The sequence below is a fragment of the Filicampus tigris genome, chromosome 10 (genome assembly GCF_054856515.1).
Source record: "Filicampus tigris isolate MCC_2025a chromosome 10, RoL_Ftig_1.0, whole genome shotgun sequence".
NCBI classification, from domain to species: domain Eukaryota; kingdom Metazoa; phylum Chordata; class Actinopteri; order Syngnathiformes; family Syngnathidae; genus Filicampus; species Filicampus tigris.
The window spans coordinates 17,020,105-17,042,844 of record NC_141226.1 but is presented as its reverse complement, the minus strand read 5'-3'; the positions used below and the strand labels follow the sequence as shown (position 1 = coordinate 17,042,844).

The following is a 22,740-nucleotide window of genomic DNA, read 5'->3' as shown; positions in this document are numbered from 1 at the left end:
TGCTTGCTCTGTAATACGGCGTGGCTCGCCACACTTGTGCAAGCCGGTGAGGAGTAACAACGCAGCATTGTGACACATGCTGCGTCCAACACAACACCTGCTTGACTCCTCCATGTTACAATTTGCAATGACTGTGACACCACCTTGTGAGACAGCATGACCTCATTTCCAGACACTAGTGCTGACATTATCTGCTGAGTAGACATAAACTATATATATACAGCATAAAAAAAAACAACAATCTAATATCTATATAATAACTCGCTGTTGACGTTGTGTCATTTGTTACTAACAATCACATCCTCATTTGACTGGACAAGCCCAAATGTGTCAGTCGTGACTAATGTGTTGTTGCCTGAGTGTGGGCAACACGGTGAACTGGCGGTTAGCCTGTGTCTTTACTTTGTATTCGTTCATAACATAGTTTAGTATGTAAAGTCTTGTATCTTGTATTGGCAGCCTATACAAGTACCCAATACCAATAAAATAAGGCCCTTATAGGCCTGATACTGATACCTGGTATCAATACTTGCCCCTCCCTAATTTTATACCTGCACAACATATTTAAGTAGCAATGTATTTATTGTGTTTGACTTATATTGTTTATATTTATTATTTATCTTTGCTAGTGATGAAACGTGTGACTATAACTATAGAAGGGAAAATTACTTTTAGGTTTTCGATTGTACTACTAAAGTGAGATACGAAAACCTTTATTAGTCCATTGTTTCATAAAACCCTACTCAAAATTCAGAATTTTAAAGTCGGCTATTTTGTGTCAAAATAATTACCAGTATATTTCCTTCAGATGCAGTTAAATCTTAAAGTTGGAGGGAAAAAATTCTGTGTCTTTTCTGTTTATCTCCAAGAAGATAAAGAGGCGGCACTATTTGCTATGGTGTGGATTTAATTACATGTTCATAAACACACACACACATCACACACACACACACAAACACACAGAATACAATAGAGGTTAACATGAACCTGCCAAGGCAAAACATTACGTAATAGTTTATGAGAGGATCAGCTGGACTTTGAATCCCTATTTTCATGCCCAGCGCAAGTCTAGCACAAAGTGCAGGCTAACTGGTTTAATTTCTTCTGGCATTTTCGTAGATTAGCGCGGATGGAAAAAGGCGTTTGCACCGTTGTAGGAGTGAACACAGGTGACTTGATTCCCGGCCAATCGAAGCAGTTCCACTCATTCCCTTTAAATTCAGCGTTACACGACCTGCACCACAACTTAGACCTGGTTTCACCCGGTCTAAAGTCTAGTGGACTTTCTGTCACCAAAGTGTGATGCGCCGGCGGCGTGTAGTAACAAACAACCTCGTTCCCCCCAGCGAGGCGCAACGGCGTCTGCCAAATTCCCAAACACGGTAAACTAGACTTGCCACGAAAATGAAGATGCATCACTTTCTATTCTGGGCGCGTGCGCTTGTCTACCAAAATAGGGCCCGTGTGTTTCCTGTCTTTATCTCATATTAACACTGACAATCAGAATCAAATGCTAGTACCAGTACTAGCTTTTCTTCCAAATCTCACTCACTACTACAGACACACCCAAGTGTTTTTTGTTTTTTTTTGCAATCGTTTGTGTATTCCACGCGTCGAGCCGGTTTAAGAGTCACAACCAGACACACTCTATCTCAAACACATGCACACTGAGTCACTACATGGCACAGGCTAGGGCGGCTCCTGACACACCTGCATTAGTTGCTAGGGAGGGGAACAATCCAGGTTCGAATGGCAACAAACAGCACACAAGCGGGACGTAAATGCAGGCATGACGGTTGACTGGTTTCTGTTGGAGCACAGCCAGGTGTTTTACTTTTAAGAGTGCATGCCAGCTTGGTCTGTTGGGTGTGTTTGCTTTGGAAGAAGGTTATAATGCATTTTTAATTGTTTCTCCACTTCAAAGGAAGCTACAGAGCAGTTTAAAATGCTTGGATCTGATTTAATGATTGTACATAATACCATGTATTGTATGTGATCAAAACTGCCAAATACTGTACTTTGTCGTTTCCAAAGACATTATAAACTGTACTAATGCTAAAAAAAGAGAAGTCAGTTACTCCAAACATCCTGCAGGGAGCACTAATGTGTAAGAAACAATCCTGCACCTCAGATTTTTTTTGTCCCTGAGCTACCTCATATTCCCTCATACTTTTTGAGCCCTAAAGCCCTATCTTTAAAACTGTGATATAAAATTATGTAAAGTCCAAAGTATAACATCAATCTGTTAATTAGAACAACTGGAGCTTTCACAATAGGGGTATCATTGCATGTAATTACACATTATGACCACAAGGGTGAAGCATTGCAGTACACATAGTAATACGCTGTCATGGTTAGTTCAATATTCTTCATTGGAGAAGTCGAGGTAGGTAAAACATCAATAATGTATGTGTAACTTATTGCCTTTATATACTGCAATTTGTTTTATTTTAGTCATAATCATGATACTAATCGATGAAAATCCTTCTTTAAAAACTGGCACTTGTTTGCATGCCATGTATGCCATTTGAGTTAAGCCTTACTGCATGTTTACTTCAATCTCTTATTATTTTATTGGTTGTATAAATAACTCAATTTTAATTTAAGCAAGACCGAGATGTAATAAAACATATGTGCAATTTATGCTTTTTATCGCCATTGCAAACTTAATGAGTCCAAACATTATGTTTTGGCAACCCTGTACAAAGCCACAAGCTACATGTCGTAAAACTTAAAATACAAATATGTCATAATAAATTTTAACTTAGCTGAAAAAATCATCGATCCATTTGGGGCTTTGCCTCATGTGCACTCCTCTCCTTTTTTATATGGTCCAAGATGGAAGACAAACCTCAAATGAATTATGCACTTACACAGTAAATGTATTGCTTCATTAAGTACTTTATTTAAAAGAAAAAAAAGAAGAACAACTATATACTTGACACGTTCAACCACAAGTTTGATTTGTTGTCATCCACTGAAGATGAATGTTTTTCGGTTCCTTCTTCTATACAATACCATCCAATTTTAAACCCAGTTCGCACGACAGGATAATCGGCTCGATTTTAGCCCCGAATCTCCCCTGCCGAGAGTCGGGGCCGAAGAAGCGCGGTGGGAATCCAAAATGAAAACAGTCATGCCACAACGCAGACCAACGTCTTTTCTTTCGGTGTGACTTTTTTCCCATAAAAATAATCGAAAATTGTACCTTGATAGAGATAATACAGCTCTATTTTCAGTGACACTGTCAGAAGTGCATTCATTTAACAATACGGTTGTGGTTTGCGTGACCATACGCGCATCTACTGTATATCTGCAAGATGCCAGAGGAAATGATTTCTCATTATGCTGCAGTATAATGCAATCTATTGATAAGTTACTGCCTCTCTTATAGTGTTTTTTCAAAATCTAACATTTACTGTATGTCACCCAGCAAAAATATGAGACTATCAATAGCAAAACAATTGATCATATGATCATGGTTAAGTTCATTCATTTAGTGTTATTAAAGTAGCATAAGAAATTAAGGCAGTGAATAAAAATGTCTAACTTATTTCTAGGGCTGAACGATTTTAGGAAAAAATTATATTGAGATTTTGATTCGATTCGCGATTTTCTTTAAATCAAGCTTCAGCCCAATATTCACAACATACAGTAACATTTACAAATATGACAGAAAATGACATTCATTCATTCATTATTCATACCGCTTATCCTCACAAGGGTCGCTGGCATGCTGGAGCCTATCCCGGCCGTCTTCGGACAGTAGGCGGGAAACACCCTGAATTGGTTGCCAGCCAATTGCAGGGCACATAGAGACAAACATTCGCACTCACAATCACACCTAGGGGCAATTTAGAGTGTCCAATCAACTTACCATGCATGTTTTTGGAATGTGGGAGGAAACCGGAGTACCCGAAAAAACTGTGAGGCGGACTAGCTAACCAGTCGATCACCGTGCCACCCCAGAAAATGACGTCATACCATCAAATACATTACAACTTACTTTAATAATGCAAGGACACTAAAGAGGTTTTGTGAGGGAGAGGTTTTTAAAATGGTTAAAGTAAGGCAAGACCCACTGTACTAGCCATCATGTATAAATATGCAAGTATGTGTCATAACAATATAAATTTAGCATTTTCATGCTAACATGCTGCACTATAAACATAAAGAAATAGTCCGTTCACCGTTTTGTTTGATATTTTTCTTTATTTGTCGGCGTGTCCGCTTGTGCGGCGCCTGTATGTGATGTAAGATTACATTCTTGACGCCGATTGCCTGTCGCTGACGAGGGATGGACTGGGACCACGTGGGTCAATTAAATATGCAGGACGGAACGCGGTGGCGGTTAGGCGATTCCTACCTCTGATATTTTTACTTTTGACATCAAGCTCTTCGTCACGGCTGATCGTAGCACGAGATCTCGTCCCATCCCTAATATATATATATATATATACACACCCAGTCATTTGCTACCTTGAGGAACTGTTTGGCGCATTTATCAGCCCAGTCCCTGATTTCTTTTTTCACATCGCTCAGTACAAAATGAGTTGAAGCGCCACTTACCATCAATAAAGTGACCAGTCACTCCAAATAACCATGGTTGTGAGTTCAGGTGCCGTGATCTCGGTTCTAGCAATACATTTGTCCGAATTCCCCACCAAAACGCCAAGTTTGCTTTTCTTTTCACCGTCTCACATCTTGCTGATTTTAGTCATCACTGCAGTCCTTCACGGTGGTTTATATGATGCGTCATTCGATGCTGTTTGCAACACCTCAATTATTGTCTTTACCTATTGATGGGCCTGCAGTTCATGCTATTCACTTTGCAAGAACACAAACTTGCTCATACTCGGCATGTTCTCGAGTTCAGTTTGAAGAAGAACATGCAGTGGTCTGGCTTTTTAAGAGAACCCAACATGTTCAGTCGGTACTTGAACCCGGTTAGGGACGAATAGAGGGCCGGATGAAAACCCACTTCCGTCCTTGCTCAGTCCGTCCTTTTTAAAAGATTTCTCGGACGGACTATTCCATCCCTGGGACGGAATGCCCAGCTCTACTTATTTCTTAGGTAGTGCTGCATTGAAGCACTTTGCTCTCACAACCCTCCGGTTGCCATCATGTAAATTGTAAACACACACACGTTGCGAACTCAGCCGGACACAAACCTGTAATATGCCTCCATACTTTTAAAATTCTGGAAGTCGTTGAATTCACAGAATGGGCTTGGGTGGAAAATCGTGTTGGACAAGATTGTTGTAAGTCAAGACGACTAGTGTTTTTGTTTTTTGGGTCAGTAATCCACTCTCTCTCCCTCTCTCTTTAAATTTCTATGGGTCCAAATCACCAATCAAACGCAGTTTGTTGGCATACCGCACACTCGCTTGCCCGCTTAAAGTTTCTGCATATTTCTCCATCGCAGCAGACGGTTTAAATGCACTAAAAACACATCGTCGCATAAAAGACTCCAAGTGACCAGCAAACGTGTTTGCAAGGGAAAGGATGGGTGGCCATCCAAAATGAACGATCGCATGGAATTGTGGGATATGTTACTATTTTTTTTTTACCTTGGAACACAATAGGAACATAACGAAAATTAGTAGCCCACTCCCTAAAAAAAAACAACAACAGCAGGCCTTAAATTACATGTCATACTAAATTAGACATAGTGCTCTTGTCGTTAGGTTTTAAATTTCCATTGTTATGATTATATTTGATGACCACGAATGCGTAACGTGTACGCATATTAGTGTGCCAAGTGAATCTTGTTGATTGAAAGAGGAGGACGTCCCTAGCCAGCAGCCATGTTCGGTGAGTCCGCCTCTCGACGCGGCTTCATGCTCAGGTGTGTTATTGGCCTCTCACTTCCGGGAGCTGGATCACCGGCACCGATACAATGTGCTACCGGACGACGCTGAGAAAGGGCGTCATATAGTTGGTGGACCGCAGCGTGTTCGTCGGCGAGACACACTGGGGGCAGAGGAAGAAGTGTTTCTCGACAACAGAAGACTCTTACTTCCAGTCCACTTAGTGTGGCTCCCCCGCCGGAGCTGAGCGCATTGACGCATTGTGGAGTCGACAGGGTGGGGGGAGGAGGAGGAGGAGGAGGAGGAGGAGGGAGGCGGCGGAGAAGGAGGGGGGGTGGAGTGGTGGTGGTGTTCGTAGTGGTGGTGTTGGAGGGGGGCGCGCACTGCTACCCCTCCTTCCCGAACACAAACCGAGGAGGCATCTACCGGCGGAAGCGCGATGGCCGACACCGACGACCATCAACCGGAGAACGGCTTCGTGTCCCCCGAGAGCACGTCGTCTTCGCCGGGTCCGCTGACGCGCATCGACAGATCGGTCCTGCCTTTCCTTGGCGGCTTCGGGAAGTACCAGAAACAGCTGATCCTGCTCACATGGATCCCGGCGCTCTTCATCGGATTCAGCCAGCACTCGGACAATTTCCTACTCGCCCAGCCCAACAACACATGCATCCAGCCCTTGGCGAACATCACTGCTATCACTGCTTTCACCACCACCACCACCACCACCGCGAGGACGGCAACTGGGGAAAACGTGACGTGGGGCCGCTCCTGGGCGGCGGGTGGTCCCCAGAACGCGAGCGGTCCGGCTGCTGATAGCGCCCACAACGACACGGGCGACACGCAGTGCATGTGCAACGCGTGGACCTTTGAGCTGCACACCGGCCTTGTGCAGAACGTTGTCACGAAGGTAAGCTGTTGATTGTACATTTTCATTCATTCATTCATTCATTCTACACAAGAGGGAGGGGGGGGTTCCCCCACGGGGGGGTTCTGTGCCTGACCACCTGCTTCATTTCCATGGATTTCTCTCTTTGTCCCCCCCTAAACCATGTCCATATGACTGCCATTTCGTCTCTTTTTTTTTTTATTCTACTCACGATTTCTAATCTTTCTTCTTTGACAACAGTCCACATTTGTTTTGCGGACCCTCGGTGTCACCTTCTTGTCAGGCCTGGTGGAATTTGCCAATGGTTGTGGCACACCAAAAACACATAATAGGCAGGAGCCATTCGATTTGGGGCAAAGGTCTTTAGTAGGCAAGCTCTGGAATAATGTAACTCCTGACCAACAAACCGCCCCCCCCCCCCCAAACGGCTCTGCCCACCAGCTGTCCTGTGACTAAATATTCCTACACGGCTCATTCTAGGGGCCTTTTTCATGTTGTGTCACATTGTTGATCGAATAAACGCGCATTGCTGTAATTTTCTCGTATCTGCACAGCAATTAAAAACCTGGCCTATTTGTGTGTAAAATAAGCGTGATTGGATCACGTAATCAAATCTTCGACACGCGCCCGACAAGGAGAATCAATGGAGATGAAAGTGCAATTTGATTAGCTCGCAGCTGCCGGCAGACAAGAGGAACTTATCCAGATTCTGCAAATGAATGCCGGTTGAGTTTTGTGGGCTTATCAGCACACACACAGTCTGATGTTAAGCCAAGCTTTGAAGCGTCTCCGCACTAATGGTGGTTGGGGCACCCTCGGCTTGTGTCCGCCACGGTGCCAACAGCCCATCTGCTTATCTCCAATAATGTCTGATTTAAATAAAGCAAACAAACCGCAGCGACGAAATGAGCAGTAGCTGATTAAATCTTCTGGTCACAGTGATTGATTTATTCATAACTCAAGAAATGTTTTATGGCTTTAACGAGATACACGCATACTAAGTTATTTTTTTTACATTTGTTAAACTTGGTAACCAATTTTTAAAATGTGAAAGACCACCTTACAATATATTCTTACTGCCGCTTATACACTGTGTCCTTAAACCGGAAGTCAACCCATACATATTTTTTTCAAGAATATGTTCCCAGCAGGCCCACTAGTTGAAACAGGGCATTTTGATAAATATTGCGTTTGTGGAATAAGTGTTAATCCACAAATTTTTAGTCATCTCTGGGGGCGGCCATTTTGTCTTCCGTCGACTGAAAATGACATCACAACTGCTCACAACGACCGATCACGGCTGACCTGTTCTCTGAACCTGAGCCGTGATTGGTCGTTGTGAGCACTTGTGATGTCATTTTCAGTCGACGGAAGACAAAATGGCCGTCCCCAGAGATGGCTAAAAACAAGTGCATTTTGCTGCTTAATTTATATTCTACAAACGCAAAATTAATCAGAATGCCGTGTATCAACTAGTTGGCCTGCTGAGAACATATTCTTGAAAAAATATGTTTGGGTTGACTTCTGCTTTAAAGACTCGACCCATGGGCAATTTACGGAAATATGGCGTTGTTTCTCTTCCCTATGTTTTAGCCCGTTTCGATATGATTTCGAACTTGCCATAAATGGCGCTGAGGCTATGATGATCGTTTTGAGTAGTTGAATTGATACAAAGTTTTGAAGTCAATGAATAATCATTTAATCAATCGTGATTTCAATATCAAACAAAATAATGGTGATTATTATTATGAAAACATAATTGTCGAGCCCTACAACATACATCAGAATGTACAATTACTTTGCAGACGTCTGACAAGCACCTGCTGCTTTTAATGAAAAGGGAGAGAAAATTCGCAAATTTGGCTAACTGGTAGAAAGTGTCAATTTTACCCTGCTTAAGTGATAAAATATCTTGCAAGTAATTGGGTAGCTTTACACAGATTTTTTTTTTTTTTTTTTCTTGCACATTTTTTTTCTTGCAAAATTAAAGACTGGCTCATCCTCTCATGCTGGTGTCACCTCTGCCATTCTGTATTTGTGTTGCCTTTGCATAAACACCGAGAATGTCATGTTGATGCCACTACATGCTTGAATGCTCACTAAGAGCCTCAACCATGCATGTCAACCTTGTGACAAGGTCGTCATGGGGAGAGATGAACTCAGTGGTAGCAGCAACCTTGTACTGTGTCTATACTTTCTATACATTTTACTACATGGCACACTTTTCTTGCCCACCTGAATTTGTAGATCACGCTCACATGTGCCCATTGAAAAAAGTAACATGGCAGTTGCACTCACCGGGCTGTTTGAATGACAGTGGGCAGAAAGTCAGTAGCGGCAGGAAAGGGAACACTAAGAAGATGACCTGAAAATGCACAACACTTGTGAGATAACTTTGTGTTTGATTCTTTGGTCATGTCGGATATTGTTTTTGCACGGTTTCCTGTTGTTATAAAGTTTTTGAATAGCAGTAGAAAAATACATAAAACCTAGACTACCCCAAAGCTACCACTTTTGTTCCTGGCCATGTCACACTTTTTTGGATGGCTTTTTGTTGCTAGGCAGAATTCACAGAGCTACCTGCAGTAGGAAAAAATGGTCTATGCCAGTCATTACCACTGGGTTGTTTTGAATGATAATATGCTAAAATACCCCATGCCAAACAAAACAGGGATGGCGCTACCCCAAGGCTGGCTGTGCTATATCCCCATCAGAAATCTGGGTAGCCCCAGTTAAGCCCATCCAACATTATATCTGCTATTCAAAATACATTTAGAAATGTGTATCGATCAAGCCCTCTTTTAGCCTAGGGGAGAGGGAAAAAAAAAAAATCTTGGAGCCGTGCCGATGCCAGCCTACCAACTATGTTGTCTAGATGACAACACAGATGGTCAGCAAGAATAGGACAATTAAGGAAAGTACCCCAAACACAATAAAAGCTAAGAGAATGACGCTTGCGCTGCTTCTTCATTTACGTGGAGTGCAGCCCCTCTAAAGTGAGAGGCCTCTCCCACATTGCTCCACCTTCTTGTGTGAGTTGCCACATGTTCCAGTCCCCAAGTAGATAAAATAGGATGTGGCACAGCAGCAGGAACTGATGACTCTGCATTTGTGCCTGTGTTTGGACTGCGTGGTCACAATTGGGTTCAGCTACCCGTGATACTGTGTAAGTAAGGCAAGTGTCAACAGTGGCCTAACGCACGCACGCACGCACACACGCCCCATGTGACTGGACCCTTATGATCTTGTGTGAATAACATGTGGCCACACTGTACTCTGCATTGAGTTGTCACTCTTCGGCTGGGAGGAAATAGCCTTGAAACCTTCAAACAGGACAATACTCACTGATAGCCTTTGAAGACATTTTGAGAATTGTGAAATGACATCGTCATGTGGCACAAAAAGGCTCGCTCAGTTATTGCGCTCTGTTTTTTGTTTGATTGTTTTATATTGGTAGTAGGGTTGTGCATCGCTCCACAAAAGACGATTCAATACGGTTTTCAATTTGTTAGGTGCGGAACGATTCAAGGACTGTTCGATTTGAAAGTGGAACTTTAGTTCAGTTCGACTCAGCGAGATCCCGATTCTATTCAATGTAGCATGGCTCAGTTCGATAGTATGTGATGCGATTACTTTTTTGATTTTACACACATTTGAATTAATTTGTCAGTACTGTAAATGTGCCAATTACCTCTAAGATGTACCCCTCCAATAATAGACGATTCGATACATATCTTGATACATTTCAAAGTGAATTGATTTGATGCAAACGGATTTCCGGTTCAAACCGTTTTTGTTCCACCCCTAATTGATAGCTTGTGTTTTTCATACAAATATTTAAATGTTATGATTTTACTACCGGGTGACCTCACTGCTGTAGGAATGGAACTTGGTCGCACACCAAGGACCCCTGTACTGAGCCATATGATCTTTAAACCTCCGCCATTTAGGAAATCACTCAAATGTAATTATATTTGTCCCTAGATATGGGACCTAACAATGACTTCAGTCAAGTTGTGTTGAATTGTTAAGTGACAAATGTTATTTGAAATGCTTAGCTTTACTCCGTTGGCGGGTTTACCACTTGACGTACGTGCCGTGTTTCATGAGCGCTGCTTGCTACGTTGACGTCTCCTTTTTGCAGGCACTGCAAGTAGCATTTGCAAGAGGTGGCAAAGAATCCAAAGTGGTTCATGTGGAGACCCGCTCTAATTGAGTCAAAGCCGTCCTCAGGGTCCATCTTAATTGGACTGAGCCTCTGAAATGAGAATGTATCATTAGCCTCGTGTGTAACCGACCCTTCTCGGCTCACACTTGGAGTCTGAAACATCAGAGCGAGACCCAAGAGCATCGCACGTCCGACTACGGTGTGGGTGGGTGTGATAAGGCAAACCGTTACGTAAAAAGCGCGCGGGCCTCAGATGTGAAAGACGATACCGTAGGATGAACACCCATGACGTGAGGAGGCCCTCACTGCACTGTGTCCACTTTATTCTGTTTAGCCAGCTGCTCAAACGGCCCCCAAGCCCCTCCTGCTGATCAGTGTAGGACACTTTTTTTTTGAAACACATTCAGCTGCAAAAAGGAGGTGACCCCCCCCCACCTACTCACCCAACCACCCAGCAGTGCAGCCACTCAGGGTGCGCACATGAGCGTCAGTTGGCAGTGGCAACGGGGACGTAAGACGCCGGTATTAGCCACAGATAAAACTTAGATGAAGGCCCTGGGTGTCAGCTTTGTTTCTGATAAATGCAGTGAACATTTGCATCGTGCAACACTAAAGTTCGGGTCCAGGGGTGGGACAGGATATCGATATCGCACTTCAGAATTGTCATCACCTCATCATTGCAACATTTCAGGGTACATGTCTGGATAAAAAAATATATACATGCTAATGTTAGCTAGCCATGCCGATGAGCCAATTTTAAATGTGAGAAACCCCACTCAAAAAAAATAGGATTTTGTACTTGTTGCTTTTATTGTGTGTGATGCACTTAAGTTGACCAACACTGAAGGGCTGTCACTATCAAGTCATTTTAGAATAAATTGTTTTATCGATTAATCGGGTAGGATTTTATTTTTAAAGTGAATTATAAAACATTGTATCCCCATTTACTGTTTATTAAACAATGGTTGATTATTTGGTATTGTTTAGTGATAAAAAAACAAAACTACAATTAAATAACAATTACTCAACACCACACGAGACGGATTGATGTTGCACTCGACAGCCTTTTTGAAACTGATACAGGTACTTGTTCGGTCATTGTTTTTCAAAATAGAATCAGAAATCAGAGAATGATTCCTGTTGAGAGGCTGAAATCAAGAGATTCAGACAATTTTTAAGATAATGGCTCTAAACAATTAAAAAATATATTTTTTAAAATTTGATAATCGATTAGTTGTTGATTAATCGATTAATTTTGACACCACTACAACTCAGAAAACAACAACGCATAAGCATGTCGCCACTGACTGCAACTCTCCCTCCAAACCAAAATCAGGAATGGAATGAGAAGGAGACAAAAGGCGCTGTTTCTCAAACAATGCTTGTCTTCTTGTTGTAATAAACAACATTCATATTCCAGGAAGAAAGAACATGCCATGCCTCTCTTCTTTGTTCGATTCATTGTCTGTACACTGCCACGCTGCTATGAAGTCATGCAATTGCCTGTGCGCAAGCCAGATCGGGCTTTACCATTCCAAACTGTGACGTGGTCAACAACTAAACTATATGGCATGGTGCAAAATGGGACACGTTTTTTTTATTTTTTATCTTTCTGCATATTGATTATGTAGGGTGACTTTATGTACTCTAATCCTGGCATGTGGAGATTGGAGTGGAGAGGTTCTGGGTTCGAAACTCTGACTGTCCTGTTTGGGGGTTTGTCTTCTCCTTGTCCTTGCCTGAGCTCAACCGTGAACCTAATTAGCTAAGAAGTGGTAAAGAAAATAGTTGGATGCATTGTGCAGGTGTACCTAATGGAGTGACCAGTGAGCATCTTCTGTTCTGAGTTTTTCTCACTGCAGCCATGCAATGGAAGCAAAGTGAAGCATGGGCTCTTATACACTCGGCTTTTCTTTTTGACTTGATATTGTCTTTAAGCCCCACTCTCTACGCCCACCACTTCACAGTTTTTTCCACCCATGGGTGAGGTAAAACTTGGAAGTGTCTGATTATCACTGTTGCTAGGCAGTAACTCTGCAGCAGCCTCTCTCTTGCTCTCCGTCTTTTCTCCACGTGCTTCTTTCTAGCTTCTCTCCTCAAACTGTTTTCTCCTTGTGATTCATTATTTTTATCTCTGCATTCCTCTTCTTCTTGTTTGGATCTACTATTCAGATATACTGCCTTTTTTCTTTTTTTTTTAAGCCTTTGAGACTCTTAATGTTTCCCACTCTTCCCCCTCCACACATTTGAAACACCCAACCCATGACTTTAACGTTCATCAGGTTCAGAAAAGAGCAGCTCCAATTGTAAAGCGCTGACTGAGCGTTGGTGTTCTCTTTCATTATGACTTAGATTTTTTTCTATTTTTTTTGTTTCTTAATCACGGTTGTATTTTTGCTTTGCGTTCTGAGACTACATTTTAGATGCATGTGAGCTTCCGCTCGCTGTAGAGAAGTGGGAAAAAATGGAGTAATTAAGGTACTGTAATGCCTTCACATGTGGGCAAGGGGAGTCACTGTTGCACTTTCAGCCGTTTATTGAACGGGCCAAATAGGGAAATGTATAAATAAATTACACTCGCACGGAGCTGTGGTAGTCCACAACTCACTCTCTGATACTCACAAGCAGACTCATCGGCCAACCCAACTCCAGCTCCTGATGTCAGTCATTAGGCCACGCCCCTGAAAAGCAAACACAGGAATACTAAAGGGCATACGGTAATTACACTTTATAAAACGTTTATTTCTTTACGTTCACTGTCGTTTCGTCATATTTTTTCTACTACACAGTGATAATTATCTGCATAAAAACCGTGAAATATTTCAGCTTGTTTGGGGGGGTGTTTCCGCAATTAAACCTTTAACAGCACATGCGTTATGTTAAGTAGTATCTCAGAAGCAATAAATGGTAAAATAATTTTAATGTTGATAATATCAAGACATAGAAACCAAAAACTCAGTCATAACTTGAAATGGAATGCTGCATATCTTGCATCACAGATTTGCCATCTCATTTTTTTTTTTAACATTCTTAACAAAATCAAATTGCGTGCTTCGATGCTCACTGAACTGAGGTCTTAGTTGCACTCCAGCATGGTTTCTGGAATATTGGTCAAATTATGGCATTTGTATTTGACTTTCGGGATTCCACAGGCATTGATTCCCCAAATCACGCATCACAACAACCTTCTGTTAGCCCCCAATTCAACAACATTTCGTCACGCAGCAGAGGCCTCAATTGAGTGGCATGAATCCACGTTGTGTCTGACATAACCATTGTTCCACTGCAGTCGCAGTCATTTAAGAGAAGTCAGCAGACGCTTCGAGGATTTTGATGGATTTTCTCTCTCCTCATCCCGCTCCGCTGGCTCTTCACGCTTCGCATTTCTGTCGGCTAATAGGTTTATATACGCGTCTCGCCCAACCCTGCACACTGCCTTCTATTCATTATTCTCTAATGAGCAACACAATAGCAAAGAGAACACAGGGAGAATTGGCTGCATAGCGGACGAGCCGCGCATGATGGGACTTGGACTGAACCTTGATTGTTGGGAATTTTTGCTGAGAGTACATCCATATTCATGTAGTAGCACCTGAAGGGATGAATCGCATCTCTAACGCACCTAGTCTGGAAACAAACAAGGCGCATCTCAGCTTCTGGCTTGCAGATGTCATAGCCAGTTAAAAGTTTTTTTGTTTTTAAAGTTTTAAATATTTCCCTCTTTACACAAAAGATATAGTCATCATACTTAACTATGAACTGGACTTTACTGCTGTGTTGGCGTAGGTTAGTGATAGACGATGGTACATTTTGACGTGTGTACAAAATAGATCCCGCCGCTGCCGTTGGAATGAAACTCTGTCATTCAGTCATGAAAAAAATGATTAGGCTACTTTTTCTTTCTTGTTCATTTGAATGCCTGGTAGCATTAAAGGTACAGACTGACAGACAGAAAAGAAAACATGGAGTGCCTCCATGCACTGTTTTTGGCAGTACAATGCCATGTCTATTGATGTAAGTACTTTTTTGGTTATTATCATGAAAACCGTGGAGAATGGCTAGATAATCAGCTCTTAAATCAAACTCTTATTAGCTATATTTGTTATTATTATGTTTGTCCAAAGAACTGTAGCTTTAGTTGTTCCAGGCATTTAAAATAAACAAGAAACTGAACAAACAAGGGGGGTGTTATATTTTCTCCATGACTGTATCCTGGCTGTATACTGTTTTTGCTAGCACACGCCGCTAGCTCTATTCACAGCAACGTAGCAATGTAGTTGCCATCAAAGAATTCACAAAGCTCGGTCAGTGAGAGACCTAGTTAATAATACATGTGTATCGACAAATGCTTTTACAGAAAATCGCGCTAATGACATGTCAAGCAGAATCTCCCCCAAGCTGTCTGCTGTACATTTTGGCAGCACTATAGACACTCTGTGTCAAATCACTGGTGATCTAGCTGCACCGGGCCACAAAGGCACAGTCGACACACAACAGCTCATCCAGCCTCTGATTCGTTTCAGTCAACCGAGTCACTTTGTTTCTTTTTGTTTTCATTCGGTCTCTCAGCTATGAAGCGATTGCACAACAGGAACTTGTTTTGCGACCCTGCATCTTTTTCTTCGGCTGACAAAGTGTGAATGAGTAGCATTCCTGGATCATGTGATGACTGGGTGATTCTGCGTAATCCTGGAGCGTTCCATTCGAAGCGGGTCACTGCGATAGAGGTCATGTTAGGTTAAAGCAAGCCGCCACCACCACGACATCCAAAAAGAAGAAAGAATTGCATTTAAATGTGTATAATTATACTGTTTATCTTATTTTAACAAAATGGAGAATGGATTTTTGCAACATGTCCCTCTACTGATACTGACTAATATAATCAATAGCTGAACAGTGGAGCCATAATGATTGAACACAATGAATTTCTGACATCTCTTTTCACAGCTTTGGAAATAATGTCTCCAAACTATTTTCACAGCTTTGGAAATAACGTAAACAGAAATGATCAGTTCAGTTCCAGGGTTAGCTGTTGCCATCATAAGGTCTTTATGCACTGTACTGGCAATGATTTAACTACCATTTCTTTACAGCATGCTAGCGAAAAAAAATCAAGTGAATCACTGTAATATTATTAAAACAGATGGCAAGTACTGATACCAGGCAACGATATCAATCTTATACCATCCTTATTTTAAGAAATCGGGTGCTGCCGATACCAGCCACTGATACTTACGGCAAAAAATGTTTTAAAAAATAGGACATCGAGCAGTCCTCCTTGGCAATAGTTGGCGTTGAACTGCGGAAGTTTGACACATCGGCAAATCAACATCTGCGTCAGAAAGTAACGTCTTTCTTCGCTATTTTTTGTCATTGTGTTACATTAAATTTTAGATATCAAAAAGCACTCACGGTATTTATGAGGACTCAAAAGAGTGAATATTGGTGATAGTATTGGTCTGAAAAAAAGTGGTCTCGAACATCCCTTGACCTTATTATAGCAACTAGCCTGCCAGTGGCTAACTAGCAACTTGTGCTAGCAGCTAATCCTTGATGCTAGCTAAACTGAGAACACATGTTGTCTGTTTCGGAATTGTGTGATGTTAACTGACAAGTGTAAAAATAAGTTAAAATAGCATTTACAAAACTTAAAATGCTCTGGAAATATTCTTGAGCAAGCTGTTATGCTTAAGTGACCATATTTTTTTTTTTTGCACTTTTTGACACTCAAAAGTAACAACTGGCCAGGATTGGAAAATAACCCAGTGTTTCATTTCATCTCAATATTGTTATTTTGGAATGTTTAAAACAAAACAGGTAAAAGTCGCACAACGCTAAGATAGAAACGGCAGACATTCTTTCCCTTTTGGCACAGCCATCCTGCTCAAGTCCCGCCCTTCTTCATGGCATGTCGTGATCGCGATTGGCCTGCATTTTAGGCGCTGCTTGTGCAATCATTGAACAGTCTTGTATGTCAATCATTTTAGCACCACTGACCTCTAAATGGGTGACATTCTATCAAAGTCTGTCAAATGGGTACGGCCACCTTGAATGTTTGAAATAAAAGATGTGACTAACTGTCACATGCTGATGTTTTTAACTTGGCATACATTTCTAACAGCTGCATTTATTGTCTTTTCAGTGGAGTCTGGTGTGTAACTCGGCATGGAAAGTCCACATTGCAAAATTCTCACTCTTGGTGGGATCCATCTTCGGATACTTAGTTTTCGGAATCCTCGCAGACTGGTAAGACATCCCAAAAACGGAGTCGCATCACATCAATATTTTTACATTCCAGATGTTTAAAGACCATTTACAGTATATATTGTTTCACACTGTATCTCATTGTGTAGGTTTGGCCGTCACCCAGTGCTGATCATATCTGTGCTGTTCATGCTGGTGTTCGGCCTCACTGTGGCCTTTTCAGTCAACGTTCCCATGTTCAGCACGCTGCGATTCTTTGAAGGCTTTTGCTTATCTGGCATCACACTGTCACTCTACGTCCTCAGTAAGTATTTCCTCTCAAGGTTTTATTTGTTTGACATACTCCATGAAATACTCTCACAGGCCTTGTGTATCCCAACCCCTGACAAAAGTATTAGTATTTGCATTAATTTGACCAAGACTTTAAAGGCTATTATATGCTTCCACCTTTGTGGTACTAGTTTGTTGAAGGCCATTTTCCCATGTATAAAGCAAGTTCCAAAACCCAAGGCAATTTATAAGCAATACATTTGGTCAAAGCATTCTGACTTGGCATACCCCATGTCCCAAACACGCGCACAAAAAAAGATGAAAAATAAAAAAATAAAAGACTATTTATAGCCAAGGCATCATGATTAATTATGCATACAACTGGGGAATCCTTGTCGTAGAGGGGAATGTCCATATTTAACCTTTCTAAACAGCAACAATGTAAATGTGTAAGTATTATGCCTGACTGCCATACTTCAAATCTTGTGCACCACAGTTGGGTAGACACATACTTAACTGTAGAAAATCTTCTCAGTACTTTGGAAGTTGTTAAAGGTATAAACAGGGTTTAAGATGATCATGTATTTTGACTTATAATGGTATAAAAAAAAGTTTCTTGATGTCCGTATGATGTTTATGAAGAGAGAAATGATCTTATTGTTGTGTTTGACATGTTTGTAGAGCATTTGTATAGGCTTTTGTCTTTTCCATGTGGGCCTACCTGCATTTCTGATGTGTTTTTGTGTGACACTTGATATTTACCCTGGAGCCAATCTGTATTGACAAAACTCTGCGAGCGCTCTGAGTCTGAGGGACGGTCATTCAATAACACATTAGTAGGGAGAATCAATCCTGTCTGACCTCCAGGCGTTCTCTTTTAAGCATTTACTTAAAAACTAATGTGGACAGTAGCCATAAACAACACAGTTTACAAAAAGCGTCACAGTCATATGATGTTTAGGCTTGGAACAAAATATGTGAACTTTTTGTGGCAAGATTTGTTTGTGATTTCACAGCAGTAGAGATGTAACACTAATCCCCTTCCTTCCTTGATCATCAATCCACGTGCAGTTAAGTCTCCTTCATGTATAATGCTGCACTTTATCCTTTTACGTCATCCTAAACAGACATTGAGTACAAAGTATTTAAGGCTTGAGCATGCGGCGCTTTTTGAAGGTCTTGAACATGCTCTCCAAAAAAGCTGTTTGGTAGGATCCACCTCACAGTTGGAAAAAAAATGTAGTCCTCACCACTAGTGTGTCCAGTGGATGGGAAATCTGATAGATATGTTTATCATAACAAGACACACTGAAAAGTCTTAAGAAGCCATGCCTGAGAGTAAACAGGAAATGAGCTATTTTAGTTTGAGCTCAAATTGGGCCCATTGGTACTGTACGTGCATAACCCGCTTTAACGGATTTGTCAGAGAGCAAATTTGAGCCATATACAGTGTACTTGAGTAATGGGCAAAATTAAAATGTAGAGAATATGTGTTTAGAATAGTGTCAGAGTTTGCATCGCCTAAAAACTAAATTCCACAAGGTCAGATCTCTAACTAACCCTCAAGTGGGATTCATAATAGCATGAAGCTCTGGCGTGTGTCCTGCCTAGAGCCCATGTGAGATTCATATAAACGTTCTTTGCAGAATAAAGAATACAGAATGTGATTGTGAGTACTATTACGTTATATGACTATATGTATTATGGCACTGTTTATGTTAAAATACGCATTGCTTAAAACACAGCTACATAGATGCTAATCATTGCCTGTGTTAGCATTAGCCTTAAGATCAGCCAAATGGTTGTTTTAGATACACAGTTCTCTTTGTTATATGTTTAGTTACTTTGACAGTAAACTTAAACTAATAGTGGCAATAAACAGCTCTAAGCCTCGTTTTTGAAGAATATTTACTAATCCTATCTGCCACTGCCACCAAAACGTCTGTTTTTCAAGTTTGCACACTCAAGTAAAAAAAATAAAAATAAAAATAATACAGCTCATATCTCGGGCTTGGAATGCAAAACCTTAAGCAGTAGCGCCCCCTGGAAAGTTAAAAAAAAAAAAAGATACATGTACATTTTATGCTTGCAGTCTGTTTTTGTCTTCCAATGTGTTTAGATGTTGTTTTAAAAGTGTGTTAAGTTGAATGTGTGAGGAGCAAGGGATGGGTATCATGGGTATTTTTTTTTTCATAGTTTTTCTGTGTTGCGGATTTTCATCTATTGTGGGTCTGACTGGGAGAGTATGACCCGCGACAATCGGGGGTTTCCTGTAACTCGGTCCACAAGGTCTGATCTTGAGCAAACATCTTGAAAGAAATGCATGTGCCACCCACCTAAATTAGTCACTCTGCTAATTAGTTGTGATACAAGATGTTTAACGTTTATAAGGCAGGGAGGTAGATGTTAACTCAATATGTCCGGGTATTTTAAAAAAAGAAAGAAAAACAAAAAACAAAACAGCAGCTGCAAGCTAATGTGCACACAGTCTTTGCGCCAGACTGGCCTGCCGTGCTGAGGCTTTAGAACGGGTTCAAACATCTCTGATACGATGTGACACTTGTACAGCTACTGACGCTATCTGCCACGCAGGGAAACTGAAAATAAAGGGAACAGAATGAAAAGGGGAAAGCAGGAACGTCGGGAACCGGGCAAGCAGCCTGTTTGAATTGTGTATGGAGGAATGTGGAGACTTGACAGAGCTAACAAGGTTACTCGCTTGTAATTTGCACTGATTTTGTATCTGTAAGGTTATGAAATTAAATGTCATGCTGCATATTTTTACTACACTGATGAGCAGTATGTTGGCTGAGGAACCAGAGGATTTTTAATATAGAATTGATGCAATCTTTAATTTCTTTTTATCCTGGCCTACAAATGCGTGTTAGCCTCAGCTACAAGTTAGCCAGTGAAGTATGCAGGCCCCCCATTAACGGGCATCCACCTGTGAACAGCTTTATTGACGTCATCCAGCACTTCACATTCCCAGCCCCCGTATGCAAATCAAACAAACTCTGATTTACAACTGGTTTCCAATAATGGCCGACCATAAAAGTATCATTTAAAAACCAAATGCAAACTTACAACCACAAATGTGTACCTGCAATCTTATTGAGGTACCAATCCTATTTCACTTAAACTTAAAGAATAAGTTAACCCAAACAAATTTTTTTTCCAGAAAATGTTCTATGCATTCCCACTAGTGTAAACACGGCATTCTGATTAATATTGCGTTTGTGGAATATGAGGAATCCACCCTTTTTTAGCTAGCTCGGGAGGCGGCCATTTTGTCAATCATGGCTCAGCTTCAGAAAACAGCTGAGCCGTGTTTGGTCGTTATCTGAGCCCTGAGCAACGTCGATGTCATCTTCAGTCGACAGAAGTGACAAAATGGCCTCCCCCTGAGATGGCTAAAAGTGGGTGCATTTTGCTACTTAATTTATATTCCACAAACGCAATATTAATCAGAATGCCGTATTTCAACTAGTGGGCCTGCATAGAACTTATTCTGGAAAAAAATATGTTTGGGTTGACTTACGCTTTAAGTGAAGTCAAATTTAGAATTATAATTGTAACTTTGTTCTTGTAATCGGAATTTTCCTCACTTAGTATGTCAACTTTTTTCTTATGACGTTAAGTGTTAAAAAAAATATCGTTGAGAGAAGGAAATTCACCCGAAAATTCTAATGTTATTTTTGTAAAGTAATTTAAAAACAGAAATTCAAAATTTGTCATTCACTTATTAGAATTCAAGTTTTAATCCCCTATAACAATATTACATTTAGTTTTGTAGGCATGGAACCTTTCTTGTATACTGCTGTAATAAGTCAGTCGAAATTTAGTGTGTTAAAATTACAATTTTAATCTTGTAACTTTTTCTAAGAAAAATATTACTTTTTCATGCAACACTTTTAAATATTCCAATTGTATTCTTGCCACCTTTACCTTACTCTCACAACATATTACAGCATTAATTCGAAAGTTTCCGAATTTGTTAAAACAATGTTGCTTTTAGCTAATATTCTCCCCCAAACTTGCTTTTATCCAACTTAACATCACCCCATTCTCCCAATTATGAATTTAAACTCAATTTAATCATCATATTGTTCCATCTTTTCTTGGATGGATGAGATGTGATGCGTAAAAAAAAAAAAAAACAACAGTTTGTATAATAATTCACGGTTTAGGCACAACTCACATCCGTGTAAATGTAATCAAACTGCCTCCAAGCGGATGATGATCCATTTACTGCTCAAAGAGTACGCTCGTGGGCCTGTGCGTGATAAACCCTTCATTAATTAAGGGAAAAACACTTGTTTGTAATGTTTACTCGCTGTGAGCAGTCTGTGTAGTTGCTCGGCGCCAGCGGCGATATTTCGCCTCACCCGTTTTGCGCATCCGAATGGGCATGCTTGTGCACGTCACACGCACTCATACGCATGAGTGTGTCTGAGGGAGAAGGATGAGGAAAATGCAGACAATGCTAAGTGAATGTGTCATGACGGATTCTTTTTTTAGAGACACACTGCGCAACGTTGTTTTAAAGCTGAGATTTTTTCTGTTGTAAAGTGCCGTCAGCTAACAAATAAAGGAGATTGATTGCTAAATAGTGAGTCATTCCACATAGTGTGTAAAGGGCAAGGTCACGGGAAAAAAAAATGTCAATTTTCAGTGTGGTTCAGTGTGTTTGTACACACGTCTTAGTTTCACCTTTTCAGGGTAATCAGGCAGCTTGAGGGCATCCCAGCCGAGATGTTTTTGAAGTCCAAAACCGGATGTTAATATGTTACATTTAATACACTACGTCACCGCACGTTTTGTTACGTTATGTAAGTGCTTTGTTTGGATCATTACATAGGATGTAGCGTTATGTTATCTCAATGCACAAAGGTTGTTGTTTTTTTTTTGGGTCACAGATTCAAAAGCAAAAATGCTGTGGCACTGACTTTCTGATGGTAATGGGCACAAAGGAATGCTTGAGATGCTCAATTCTACTCCTGGGTGGAATGAATCACCGGCTAAACAGTTCATGGCCTCAGTTCATAATCATAGCGATGGTTAGTGTTGTTGTCCACTTTGGCCCTGATTTTGTCTTTCACCCTGCACTCAGCCACAGTCTCTAGGTTGTCCAACACTTGAGCAACCACAGAGCAGGCTTTCCTCACCACCTTGTTGATATGACCAGTCTACCACATGTCTTCGGTCTATTACATTATGTTAAAGGGGAAATCAACCCTTAAGTGTTCTTTACAATAATATGTTCTATGCGCCTTCACAAATTTAAACGCGGCATTCTGATTAATATTGCGTTTGTGGAATATGAGTTTAAGCAGCAAAATCCACCCTCAGGGGGTGGCCATTTTGTCACTTTCTGTCAACTGAAAATGACATCACAGCTGCTC

At 41.0% G+C, this 22,740-nt stretch overlaps 1 protein-coding gene across 1 annotated transcript in view; it reads left to right on the top strand.

Annotated features, from left to right (window-relative positions):
• Positions 1 to 6,110: 6,110 nt before the first annotated feature.
• Positions 6,111 to 22,740, top strand: part of slc22a23a (solute carrier family 22 member 23a) — a 37,119-nt gene continuing 20,489 nt past the window's right edge. Inside the window, exons 1-3 of the mRNA XM_086043426.1 lie at positions 6,111 to 6,717; positions 17,007 to 17,110; positions 17,218 to 17,372. Of these exons, the coding sequence (XP_085899552.1) occupies positions 6,250 to 6,717; positions 17,007 to 17,110; positions 17,218 to 17,372 (727 nt within the window). The 5' untranslated portion in view covers positions 6,111 to 6,249. The remainder of the gene's footprint in view (positions 6,718 to 17,006; positions 17,111 to 17,217; positions 17,373 to 22,740) is intronic.